General features: G+C 43.6%; 1 protein-coding gene across 4 annotated transcripts in view; it reads left to right on the plus strand.

Moving 5' to 3' along the window:
- iqsec3a (IQ motif and Sec7 domain ArfGEF 3a) overlaps window positions 1-14,069 on the plus strand; it is an 87,497-nt gene that overhangs the window by 17,107 nt on the left and 56,321 nt on the right. For all 4 annotated transcript variants that reach the window (XM_034577600.1, XM_034577601.1, XM_034577603.1 and 1 more), the window contains exon 2: window positions 1,290-1,370. In XM_034577600.1, the coding sequence (XP_034433491.1) occupies window positions 1,290-1,370 (81 nt within the window). The remainder of the gene's footprint in view (window positions 1-1,289; window positions 1,371-14,069) is intronic.

Consider the following 14,069-nt stretch of genomic DNA (forward strand, 5'->3'; position numbering starts at 1 on the left):
TTTGAAGAAAAGGCTCAAAGGAGCTCTTCTTCTTAAACACAACTTTATCGAATTACAATCTCGCGGAGCCCGTCAGCAATCGATTGATAGTCCTGCGGAAGTTTTTACACACAAAACACAAACAGCGAGTTGAAGGTTCATGCGAGATTTTGGCTAATTAACAGCGACCAGTTGAAGACGATAGCCGCTGCATTTCGGTCTCTTTTGCTCTCCACACAGATTGTTTACCTGCGCGAAAAAGAAAAAACTAGAGGGCAAACTACTCTACTGGTATTTGCAAAGGAGTCGTTGGGTTAACCGACATTTAAAAACCTTCGTATACCTGCTGATTTTGGTGGAAAAGAGGAATCTGTTTTCAAACTATACCCCCAGTCTCTTCTTCTCCCGTCTCTGTCCGTGGTGCTGAAACAGAGCAATCCCATGTCTTTTTGTGTCTGTCTCCATGGTGATGAAACACTGGAAATCAGTCACCGTTTTCTTTTCCTTTTTTCCCCACCAACTGAACACAGACAAACAAATCACAAAGCGATGCATATTAAACAAGGTCGCTCACTTCATCTGCATCTTAAATAAAACTCTCCTCATCCGAACATAACCCACTCTGTTCCCACTCTTCACTTTAAAGCCCACAAACGCACCTCACATTGACATGATCTATAGTTAAAGGTGACCTGTAGAATTAAGTTATATTCACTTTGCTTGTGCATAAACCTTCTGGCATCTCTTTGAGTTGGATTAATCAAACTCTCTTAACTGCGAATGCTTGTAGTAAATGGTTCATCTCCGTCTGACGGATGCCACCTGTTCTCACGCAGGTGCTCGCTCCTGAGATTCGATTCTAAGCATAATTGGCGCCTCTAAAATGAACATAACAACAACATATGCTCCGTCTCGTTTGTGGGCAGGATTCATTCACAATAATGAAAAACGATCTTTACCGCTGGTATCGAAACATCTCTACCAACAACAATGTAAAAGGCGTCCTAGTGTGTTTGGCCCTCCAGTCTAATAAGGCGAATGATGGAGCTGTGAACAAACAAGGTTTTTGTGTTGGGTTTTTGGAGAGGGGGGAAAAGTTTCAACAGTTTCAGCATGTGGATTTATCCAAAGCTCGACAGACCTGTCCCGATTGTGCTAAACTAGGTCTGGACAAAGATGGTTCAGGGTTCTGGTCAATTCCAAGGGGCACTGGCCTAGAAATGGATACATAAACAGAACAAAATGTGAAGACCCTTCTGGTCCTTTTATTTATTTTTATTCATCTTATCATTCTGTTTTCTTTCACACAGCAACCAAACAGTGCTGCACCAGTTCTGCTGCCCAGCCCCCGAGGCCCCAGAGGGGGAGACATCGACCGCCTGTGTCCCCAGGTAAGATTCACTGCATCCTTGTCACACCTGCACAAATATTTCTATTATTATTTTCACTTTGAACTATTTTATTTTATGTCAATTTTGATTGCAGCCACGTATCATGCATCCTGTTAGTACAGTGCTGCAGTAGCTACTTAAGGCAACACAACTACCCCAGCAGGGTTAAGTTGAAGTGGTTGTAAAGGCTTCAGGGTCAATTTGAATTATCCCCCTCCATAATATTAATATTAGACTCATAATCTTAAGAAAGTGACCTCAGTGAAGGAAAGGTTGTCACTCCACAGTTTTGCCACATCTGCTTGGGTTCTGCGTCTCGTTGAGGCAGTGAAATCACGACTCCTGCTGTAATTTCGATCCAGATAAATCCGCTGGAACACAGTGAAAACATCCAAATCAGTCACATCGAGATCCCATTCCCTCCTGGTCGAGTCCTTGGCCAAGCTTTGAGCAAGTGGAAAAATATTACACCGAGTTTAGGAGACAAAGCTGGATGATGATGCCGTTATCTCTTTGTGTCAGATCGGCAGACGACAGTGACAGAGCAGATGCTGCCAAGCTCGAAATCCACCACTTCAAATACTTGTGTATGAACAACAAACAGCTTCTTTTATTGTACGATAAAAACTGTTCAAGCCGGACACTTGAAAAGCTCCGGTGTTAGTTTGATGTGGTAATTTTCAGCCACAGTCCTGAGAAATATGGAAAAGGTAATAAATAGCTGCTGAAATAACTATACTTTAATACCTTCCAGTTTGCCAGGCACCTATATAGGGAGAATAATACTAATATTTAGTGTTGAATAGATAAATGAACAATAAGAAATAATAAACAAGCTCTGATATGGTTTTGTATTTGCCCCCTTCAAGCCGAACAGACAGTCCTCGCGGTATTTGTTTGCGTCTATTTCCTAAAGTGCACTCCAACGCGGAGTTTCACTAAAACTTACGGCGTTCATCGGGCCAAGGCGCGTCAATAGCAATTAAGCCATCCGCCCCAAAATGACTTGTTTGTTGGGGGGGGGGGTATTGCACTTTTCACAGGATTGTTTTGCTGCGTCGTCCTGAGCTCGGCAGAAAATAGCAGATAAGCAAACATGGTATTGATGGCAAATCGTAGCCCCCGCAGTGCAGAGCGCGAAGGGGGAAAGCTGCAGCCCCAACAACAAACCTCTCCGACAATCAGACTTTAAACAGCTCAGAGGCTTAAATCATGGAGAGATAGGAGGAAGAGAGGAAAGGGAACATTAATCATCGGCTCCGTTTGCCACTTTGAAGATCTTTATATAGTTTTCAAACATATTGTCAAACGATGAAGTGATGACTCCGAAAACCCAACCGACTTTAACAGCATCCTTTTTTCATGTTCAGGTTCATAATTTGAATTAGTCTTATCACTTAAAAAGGTTTACATGCTCTTATATGTTCCTCAGACTGTCCGTCGCTGCAGCTCCTCTTTTCAGCCTCTGTCGAATAAACCTGGTTTTAGCACCTGTCTCTTTAAGACTCCCGATAAAGCCCAGACTGTTCTGATTGGTCAACAGCTTCCAGTCCATTTAGGAAATGGCGGCAACAAAGTAAACTAACAAACAAACGGACCGGTGAGAAAACACAACCTCCTTGGCCGAGGTAAAATATCTATAACACACTAGAGGGAAGAAAAACTGATAATAGGAATAGTAAAAATAATTATATAATATGAATGATAATGAGCAAATGTGTCTCCTTTAAATACAAGTGCAGAGCCGCAGTGGTTAAAACTGATGGAGTGACTTTCATAAGGTAAAAGCTGGACCGGAAATTTGATTAGTTTGAACTTTGCTTGATACAACCTGTTGTGTTCTGTGATTAGCTTGTAACCATTAGCTGAAGCTACAACCACAGTGCACCTTCCTCCTCCCCCCCCCCCCCTTCCCTGTCCCTGAAGCAAACCACTTCAACACAGGACCCTCTGGGGCCGAGGCAGAAAGCAGCTTGTGGTTTTGTCCCTTTCTTTTGTTCTCGTTGGCATCTCCTCTCTTCTCGAGAGCCCGTATTCTGTTGTCGTTGATTTTCTGTACTTCCGCATTGTTGTCAGTGACTCGTTGAGCATTCTACCCACGTGGCATCGGCACATCGCATCACACCACGGCGACATAACTCCACACGAGCACACGAGCCATTGCATCCATCGTTCATTCATGTTCACTTCATTCAGGCTTGTCTCTCCACTGTGGTCACGTTAAGTTTGAAAGAGTCATGTATGAGTATTGCCATGTAACCAGAGTGTAATTCTGCAATGTAAAAAACTGCCATAATGCATTGATGTGTGTACTGTAGGATCTTTCCCATGCTGGAAACTGGTGAGCCTTCTTGTTGACACATGTAATGCATCTGTGTTCATGTGAAAAAAAAAAAAAGTTCTTACCATGTTGCATGCTTTGGCTTGGCAGTGATCAGAACCCAGCTCCCTGTCTTTCTCCGTGTGTGAGTGTGTAAATGTTTGTGTGTGTGTGTGTGTGCTGGTGTGTCACCACGGTACACACAGCGTACAGTAGATCATTTGCATATACTCCAGGAAAACACACAAAACTGTGCACAGGCAGGGAAATCCTTAATCATAGAAATGAGTGAGTCACATCACCTTTTACCAAGCCTGATGAATCCTCTGATTTTTTTGCTTGTTTTTCTCTCTCTCTTTATAAACAGGCAAAATATATATCCTTTTAAATATGAATTATTAGAGGAGTTAATAGGTGCTGCAGGAATATAAGAAATATGCAAGTATTAAAGTATGATGATAGTGCAACACAAAATAAACGTAGCTATGGTAAACCGGAGCCGACCCCCCCAAGTGCCATCATTCCACGCGGTATGTGGGCCGGATGAGAGTGTGGCAGCGTGGAGCAAATCTGGGCCGCTATGATTTATTATTTATGGCCAACTCCAATGCAGAGGGGTCAAGCATGTCCAGGACTGGCGGCCATATTTTGAGAAATCCTTCATAATTGTCCCGAAGGGCGGGGAGTTACTCAGAGTCGGTCAGTGCAGGGGTGTCTAACTTAAGAATAGTCTCCTCGCTACTTGTCGAAATGTCCCAAATCGATGTTATCCGTCCGCACCTGAGGAGCTTCATCCCATCATTTATGTAGTAGTGGGGCAACAACTAGTTAATAAGACAGCGGATGTCATTGAGCATAAAGTTGGAAGTAGTGAAGTGCAAAGAGAAGTTAGGATTTCACTGTCACATATAATGAGGACCCTGCGGAGGGCTGAAAACTCACCCTGACAGCCCTTGGTCACTGCTGCCGGGCTTTAAGGAGGCACCTGAGGTTTTAGAGGGACAACAGGGGTAGGGGGGTGGGGGGGTAGGGGGTTGTATTCAGGGTCCTGATGTCAGATCTATAATCACTCATGGAAAAGGTTTGGGGATGGCCGCAGCCTTTCAATTAGTAGTTTGAGCCATCTTCCGCTGCAGTGTGCAACAAATAAAAATGCACCGAGTAGTTTTGTTGTTGGTTTAACGGTTCCACAGAGGACGTTAGTTATAAATTTCTGCTGTGCAGCAAAACTGAGATGTGCCATGGTAAACACACACACACACACACACACACACACACACACAGAGCGAGAGAGAGACAGAAAACATTGTTAGTAGAATATTGATGTATGGAGAACAGTATAAACACTGACACAGGATGTAAAGTAAAACCCTTCCAGTCTTTAGCTGGAACACGATGTTTAAGCTCCAAGATACACACACACACACACACACACACACACACACACACACACACACACACACACACACACACACACACACACACACACACACACACACACACACACACACACACACACACACACACACACGAATCACATCTCTGAACTCGACTGAAGTTTCGATTTAGGAGTGTTTGGAATCACATCCATGTAATTTCTCAAATATTACAGGGTTAACTTCCGCTTGTGCTGCAGGAAACGCAACGAGACGCTGTCTTGACACTGTGCTGATAATAATTTCAATGAACTACAATTATAGAGCGTTTATCTCACCACTGTTGCAGTTCAATCGAAGACAAACAAAACCGGGGAGGTACATAAAATGAGGATCAAGGCTAATTAATGCTCAGCATGAGATAGGATGCTGTATTGCTCAATAACCATGCCAACGTCAAGGACGCATTTCTAAGCAGTTCTAAGAATGAACTTCTCGGCAAACCTTTGCCGCAATTTAAGGACTGGTCATAGCAATTCATTCATTTGTCCCTCGAGGGCGTAAATCCAGACAAATATTTGCACTGAGGATAACTTGAGTGGAATTTGACACACGAATCCTCTACGTGCAAGAACAGCCAGACACTGCTGACCTTGGAGATGATGTTATTAGTAATTATACGACGTGAAAAGTGTGCAGATTCATTTTGCTGCACCACATTCTTGTGTTAACGGACATGGAAAGTAGCAGCAGCATCGGTTTCAGCAGATGTACCCATGTAGCCTCTCTGTGCCATTTACAGACAAGGGGAGGAGAAGCGGATGGAATTTCAAAACTTGTGCCACCTGCAGGGAATTGAAAGTAAAATAAAATTACAGCAGATTTAACTTCATGAGTTTGTTGGGAGACACATCAGCATCAATTTGATCTCCAGCTGCAATTCTTTACATTTTCTGTGGTGCAACCTGGCATCTTAGGGAAAAACCAGCAGCCTGCTAAATGTACAGGAGTGTGATTCTAAGTGAGTCGTGATGTTGCGGAACGAGAAGCTTTACATCTAAACATAGAGATGCAGCCAACAACACCAACAACTGGGTTCCTTATAAATAGGAGCACATTCCTGAAGTGGCATCAGAGACGCTGGAGACAGAACAGCACAGTGTCTTTAATCAAAGACTTTCTTGTCTCAAGCGAGTGTCAGTGTGTTTTTTGCAATACACCCCCGAATTTGCATAAAAACAAAAACACCACTTGTGCTGAGTCCTCATACTTTGCCGTTTAAATTTCACTTTGTCAAACTTTTTTAGCACAATAAGCTGTTTCTCCATGAAGAAGCGACACGGCTCAAACAAAACAGTCCCCCCCCCCCCCACAAGGCTGAGTCATCCTGGACACTAAACGATGGGACGGCTCGCATGTTTGGACAGAGTTAAATATGAGCCTTTGGCAGGTGACGGCATACGTTTGTTGGCACGAGACTGGAGCCCGTCGGCGGTTCAGCTGCCAAGCCGACTGCTCGCAGCGTGCACGGTAACACTAACATCCTGCCCACGATCTGAAAACCCCTTTAAATGAGCGAGCTCCTGCTGTGCCCTCGACAAACGACTTGCACTCGCATACAAAAGCCAGCGCCTTAATGAGGTATGCTATGCTAATTAGCACACGCAAGAATGATTTACAGTTGTCAGAGCTGTAATTAGTTGTCGAGCTCATGAGCTCCGTCTTTTTTTCCGTCCGTCAGAATGAGTTTTATTCTAACTATATTTATCAAAAGGCAGTGAAGCGCCTGCCTGTTCTCTGGGTCTCGTTTGTTGACATTGTGTTCATCCTACCTGGTTTATCTGCAATGGCGAAGTACAATTTGCATGTTAAATTGGCCTCATCTAATCAGGGTAAATTAAGGGTGATGTGCACTTTTGAACTTGGGAGTGTAATTAAAGTTTACAACCTTGTTTTCTTTATGTTAGGCTATAAAGACAGCTAAAGTAAAGGAGATGAGGGATTACACTCTGCACCTGGTGAAGCATACACTGTAAACCCGAATGCTCAAATTAATCAACTGGATTAAGTAGTGGAAACTTAAAATCAGTTTAAAAGTTCTACTTACTTAAACATATTGAGTACCAATACGATATTCTCATTTTAATGTATGTGTAACTCATAATTTTTGATTTACATGATACATGATAATGAAAACATTTGAGTTGGCTTATGGGTATGTTTGAGTTACTGTTACTGAAAACATTTGAGTTTGCTTAATTAGTAATTTAGTTTAACTGTAATCAAAAAGTACATGTACCTTCAACTCCAAATATTCAAGCTCCCATTAACTCACTTTTTTTGAGTACTGCTTACTTATTCGGGTTTACAGTGTACGACTTCGGAGAAATATTTTTAAAAAAGAAGGACACACCACATTTGGGTTGTCGCCAGATCTAATTTAGGATTTAGGCTTGTGTCATCGCTTTTATCCAAACGTCCTTGATCGTAAACACAAATAAAGTGTCCATAAATGTTTAGATGAAGCCGACACTATTAGAGAGGTGGGGGGAGCTGTGGAGTTCCTGCGGAGGATTAATTCAGAACCGGTCATGGCACAAGTCGACAGCTGTGTCGTTTCGCCAAGACGCGTTCTTCACTAATTAATCACTGGAATAATGATTAAAAAAAACGGCACTAATTAGTGGAGTCACGCTATCTGTGGATTGGAAAGGTGACGTGGGATGAATAAGGACGCGGGCGGAGATACTTTGCAGTCACAGAAGAAGACGAACAGAGCGTCTGAATGAGGCGGAGGAGGAGCTGATTGAATGATTGATCCGTTTTGTCGGAGGACGTTCAGGGACATGTTGAATGTAGTAGAGCTTTTTTTAGCGTCCCCACCCACACACACACACACTGTGGAGGTCCGAACTCATTTTAAGTGCAAGGCCACCTCTGCTTTTGTCCTCACACCCGGCATTAGTCTCACCTGCGCCGCCACAAATTAAATTTCACACATGTGGGATCCTCAGTGGCCAATTTTCTCTCACCTCCTCACCCGGTGATTTAATACCTGTCCTCATCTCCCTCCCTCTCTCTCTCTCTCTCCTTCCTCCCTCTGTGATTGTGCAATGATGCTGCCTCAGCTGGAGAAAGTGACCTTGTTGGCTTGCTGTTCTGTTGTCATGGGAACAGAGGGCACACTGGCAAAAAACGCCCCGACATCCAGGGACGCCGTGTCAGGAGTGTCTGAGCGCACATGAATGAATGAGTTGTTTTTTTAAACTACTCATTCAACAAACATGTCTGTATGTAGCTCGCATATCCCGAGAACCGTTCTTCTAATCGGCTTCACACGTGGCAGGTGTATTCTTAGTGTGAACGTGAAGGTCAGAGTCAGATTTGGTGCGATTTGGACCCATGTTACGTTGAGTAGTGTCTTCTTCTACCTCCTCATGTAAACTACATCATGTAAACTACAGCAGTGGTTGGCATCTGGGTCAAAATCGCCACGTTTTTATCATTTGATGACTTTTAATTCACGATATCAGACTGACCTAGTTGTTCACGTGTCGTGGCTGATCTCTGACATGGCAGCAACAGTCATAGAATTACTTCCTGTTTGTCTTCAAAGTAAAGGCAAAGTTGGTTATATTGCTGCAGTACTTTACATCAAGCTTTTATTTTGAAAAGTTGTGAAATTGGGTCTGAAGATCGTGTCAATTGCTTGATACACCTCCGGAAGGTTTAGAACGGGCTAGCTGTAATAATCAGATGCATCATCTTCTTCTTTTTCTTCATTCGGTTTATCGGCGGGTGGCAACCAACGTCAAGGTGCATTACCGTCATCTTCTTACGCTTATGCTGTATTAACACGTCTGTTGTCATATTCCAACTGTCTCGCCTCTTGGCCAATCAGAGAAGAGCCCGGTGTCGTTCTCCTCAGGTGATAAACATCCCCTGGGATTTCAGTAGCCTATGTTTTATGTTCATACATGTACGACCTTGATGTGACACAACGTGATAAACGTAAAGACAACCACAGCGCTCTCCACTGTATATGTTGCTCTGCAGCATTCCTGCAGTTTCCCCTCCGCCCGTCTCTCCCTCTCTCGTGGTGCGTCAAACGTTCACATCTGAGAGTTTCTCCTCCTCCTTCTCTCCCCGTTCTGCAGCTTATCTCAGCATTGTGAAGCGAGCAGAGGGTTTTATTACAGAGGAGATTTAATAAAAGCACAACTTTTTGATGACTTTGCCGCAGCATCTCTTATGTGTACTGCATCATGTTGTGTGGAGACGCTTTCAAATGAGTGTGTGTGTGTCTTCAGCGGCTCTATAAATGTCAGGGCCTGGTCCTGAGATGTTCTTTGACACATGCAAACCGCTGTAAACGGCAACATAAAAGCTGTTGATAGTAACGTCACAGATTCATGTTTTAAAAAAGGGCCATTCCAAAGATTTTACATGTCAGAGTCGGATTACTAGTCATGTGGAAACTGTTGAATAGTGACGCTGGAGGATCTTTAACAAGGAAATAACCTATAGTTTGTGTTTTACTTGAACATTTCGACAATAACACTGAATCTTGATTTGAGAGAAAAAGCAGTCAAATGAATGCTGTCTTTTTCCCTGTATTTGAGACTTTACATTACATTACACTTCCCGTAGCTGACACTTTTATCTAAGTGCATTCAACCATCAGGGTGCAAACCCAGGACAACAAGATTTCTATTTGTGATTCGTGACTTCTCGCATATGATTTTTTTTTAACATTGATTCTTGATTTTCTGCAAAGGCAAATGGTGAAATTAAATGCGTAAAAGGTTAAACGCATGCCGTTCTCCTCAGTGTGTCTGGGACTTTTGATAATTTTCCTATCCCTCGCTGCACTATGTTAAACAATGGATTCGGTCATTTCTAGGAACCAACTCACTTTTGTCTCCGGAGACACAGCTACTGCTACAATACCCACTGAAACATGCCGCAGGCTTATTATGCAGTAATAACCACTCTGTGCTGGCAGAGCTCCTGCAAGAAGTAAAGCGGTAAATGCACATTTTTCTGTAATGTTTTCCATTTTTCTGAGAAAAAGAAAAACGAGGCGATCATTACCGGCCGGAGTTCTACACTGATTATACTCTTTGTTCTCAGCCTGAATACAGATCTTCTGATTTGCTAATGACTCAGATGAATCCTGTGCTCTGGCTACGAGCAGCTCGCAGGATTTTGCATGATAAAGATATTGAGTACAGTGGTGGAGCTTAATGATTTACAGTACCGCCATCCCTTCGTTCCCTTCTTTAATGGCCTACCATCTTATTAATCTCCATCATCTCAGGGGGTCCCAGAATACCCACAGTCCTGTTCTGCAGGCTGGTCAATTGCTCAATTCCTGTTTGACTGCACCACGATAAAATGTCCCCCGTGTGTAGGTGAGTGTTTGTGTATGCGAGAGAGCGAGCGTGCAGCCAAGACAGAAGAAAGAGCATAATGTCCAGGGATGTGTGTGTTTGTGTTCCCTCCATTTAAAATCTGCCTGCAGCTTCAGAGATGGACAAAGTGAGTCCCCTCTGGACAGAAGGGGGTGCTAATGAGGAGCAGTGGCAGTTGGGGGACGTCTGTCTCTTCGCATGCTGGCTGCACATTTTGTCCTGACCTTTTTACTTTGGCAGTCGACCATTATTTCCAGCCTCTCTCCGTCCACCCAGACATTTATTTTTGCTTCTCCTATTAAAATATAAAAAAATTCAGTGACCGCAGTTTTAAAAATCAAGCACAATGACCCTTAAATGGATAGTTCACCCAAAAATGAAAATTCACTCTTTATCTACTCACCACTGTGCTGATGGAAGGTCGGGTGAAGTGTGTGAGTCCACAAAACACTATGGGAGTTTCAGGGGTAAACAGCGTTGCAGCCAAATCCAATACAATGGAGGTAAATGGGACCCCTTATTCAAACAACCAGAGGAGGAGATCAGAGAACATTTTGGTGAACTATCCCTTTAATTTCCACACAAGCATTTCTTTGATTAGATATTTGACGACATAAAAACTGGGTTAAGACATTATGAGTGACAGCTGAGACTAGAATTCTTATCCTGGATGTTTTGGCTTCATTTCTGGATAGTAGAAGGAAGTGGATACATGTCATCCATCTTTATTTTCAATCTACAGTTTCTTCAGTTTGGTTTTTTGATTGGGCTAAAAAAAAAAATATATATATTTGTTAACTCGTGAGCTTTAGAGGTGGTGGGAGCTGGATTTAGTTGCATCTTGACAGAGTTTAGCTGTTTCCACTTCTTTCCAGACTTTGTGCTTAGCTAAGCCAGGCCAGCTTCTCCTTTAAACCTTCACCTCACTGATTAAATATGTGGCTTTTGCTGTGTGGTGCTTGTTTTCCTTCAGGTTTAATAAACCCTAATATTGTGTTTCATAAGTGTTTTACTCTGATGTTATTTCAGGACAAGAAATGGCCTCCACTGTAAAAAATTAAAAACATAACCTCCTTGGCGGAGGCAATAAAACCCTGAGGTTTCACACAACAGTGTTCCAGCTGGTGCATCAAATCTTTGACGATTAAACCTCGTAGCTCCACTCAAACACAACCATGGTTGTGTGCTGCCAGTGTTCAGCTTGGTGCCGTATAGTACATGTGGGTTTGCTGCCGGTGCCAGATCATCCTCCTGCATTTATCTTAAGTCACGCAACGAGCAACGGGAGCGTGAGAGAGTCGGAGATTCACGGAGACAGGTATTAAAAGAGAGAAAAGGGGGAAATGTGTCGCATTTATCTCGCACACCTGCCTCACCTCCCAGTCGTGCGCACGCTGAGCCAGGTAGCGATCTAACGGGTACATGTTGTTCCCTACTGTTCCCTGTGAAGGGACATCAGGTGTCCCCGGCGTGGGTGACACTGTCAGGCTCAGCGTACATCACCGGGCGGAGTCCTTGCTCTGACAGCTCGCCGACAGCCTCACGGCTGTAGATCAACAGAAAAATGAGTGGAGAGGAGGAGGTGGTGGTGGAGGAGGAGGAGGAGGAGGACGTAAAAAACTGCTGACAAGGCGACCTGCACCGCTGTCGCCTCGCTCGCGGTAATGAGCTGCGGGCGTGACGGCGAGGGGAGTGAGGGGGAGTGAAGGGAAGACGGCAGGAGCGTGGTCGAGGTTTAGATTACATGAAGAAGAAAGATGGAGGGAGTGGCGAGGTTTGATGATGTTTCCACCCGGTCAAAGTGATTTTATCTAAGTGTCATATATATTTATATTTTACTTACATCTATAGCATAAACTGTATATAAAGATGGACGATATGATGGCCCCCTAAAAGTGAAGCCAAAGTGTCTCTATGGCCCCCTGGTGGCTGGCTGCATGTCCTCAGCCCGGCCTCCTCCATGTAAGCAGATGGGACGTGGACCAAACTCAAAATAAACGTAAAATAAATTTTTCGCCAAGATGGTTTCTGTCATTTTCAGTCCAAGTGCTTATTCTTTAGTTGAGGTTTTAGTTTGTTATATGATTTTCTAAAAATGAAACAGCATGACTGACAGCTGAGACTGACTTGTTATTGGTTACAAATTATGGTGTTGGGGCAAGATGGCGTCATTCATATCCAGGATATTTTGGCTTCATTTATATACTGGGAGGAAGTGAAGCCGTGTCGTCCATATTTATAAACAGCCTATGATTCATATCTACTAAAAATGGCTTTTGTGTTTCGTCATTACACAAAAATAATGACCCACCAAAAAAACCACTGAATGCTGATGAAGGGAAATGTTTCCTTTTTACTGTGTCATGCTTTTGTTCTCAGTGTGAGGCTGCTACCATGACTTCAGCAGTGTGTGTGTGTGTGTGTGTGTGTGTGTGTGTGTGTGTGTGTGTGTGTGTGTGTGTGTGTGTGTGTGTGCGTGTGTGTGTGTTCCTCATGGTGAGTCATCCCTGCACTGTGTATGTCAGGCTGTGCCACTGCTTGTCATCTCGAGCTTTGTTTTGAAGAGGTGATGGGTGGTCACTTTGTGTTACTTGTTAAAGCAGACCAGCGGTGCCAGGCCAACACAAGATTTTCCACTTTTACATTGAACAGAACCCGCTTTCTGTTTGGAGTCTGCGTATTGTGTGTGCGTGGGTTTTCTCCGGGTACTCCAGCTTCCTCCCACAGCCAAAATACATGCAGGTTGAAAGTAGGTTAATTGGAGACTCTAACGATCCGTCCACACTAATACGGAAAGTTTGCTAAACAAACTTTTTTACTCTGTATCCGGGCCTCTCGTCTGCACGTAAACAAGTGCCACAAAATGAAGATATATTTACAAACACAGCTTTCCGGTTTCTCTGTGTGTGGTTAGTGCTGCAGGTCCGTTTACAAGCTCACAGCTAAATTTAACATCACATTACATTGATAGGCGTCCACCTCGACTACAGTGTTATTCTCTTCTTCTATTTGATGTATCGTTGAGACTTGATCGCCACCTACATGCTTTTTTAGGGTGTTTGTTGTTGAGATATTTTTCGTAAAACGAAGGTTGCTTTGACAGATCCTTTATTATTCAAAAAATATCCGCAGTAGGAGTGTAGTAGCGTTTACGAGGCCTAAACTGACCATCGGTGTGAATGTGAGTGTGAATCATTGTCTGTCTGTGTGTTGGCGCTGTGATACGCTGATGACCTTTGCAGGGTGACCCCTCGCCCAATGTCCGCTGGGATTGCCGGCAGCCACGGGCGACCCTCAAAAGAATAAGCGCTATTGATAATAGATGGATGGATAGATGAGAAAAAGAGAGAAGAAAGAAAAAGAAGCTGAGGAAAGTGTCAGTGACTCATCAGTTCTCATTCAAAGTTCATGTCGCTTCCACTCGCAGAACATTTTAATACAAAGGACGTTTATGCGAAGTCAAATTTTGTTATTGCTCCCTTGTCGCCGACCAGGTGTCCTTCTCCTTCTTGATTGCAATCCTCCAGCTCATTTGGCAACCGTAAAAAAAACGCACCATTAGTTTTCTGCTACGGCAGCCCGCTAAGCC

This window comes from Hippoglossus hippoglossus, chromosome 23 (genome assembly GCF_009819705.1).
Source record: "Hippoglossus hippoglossus isolate fHipHip1 chromosome 23, fHipHip1.pri, whole genome shotgun sequence".
NCBI classification, from domain to species: domain Eukaryota; kingdom Metazoa; phylum Chordata; class Actinopteri; order Pleuronectiformes; family Pleuronectidae; genus Hippoglossus; species Hippoglossus hippoglossus.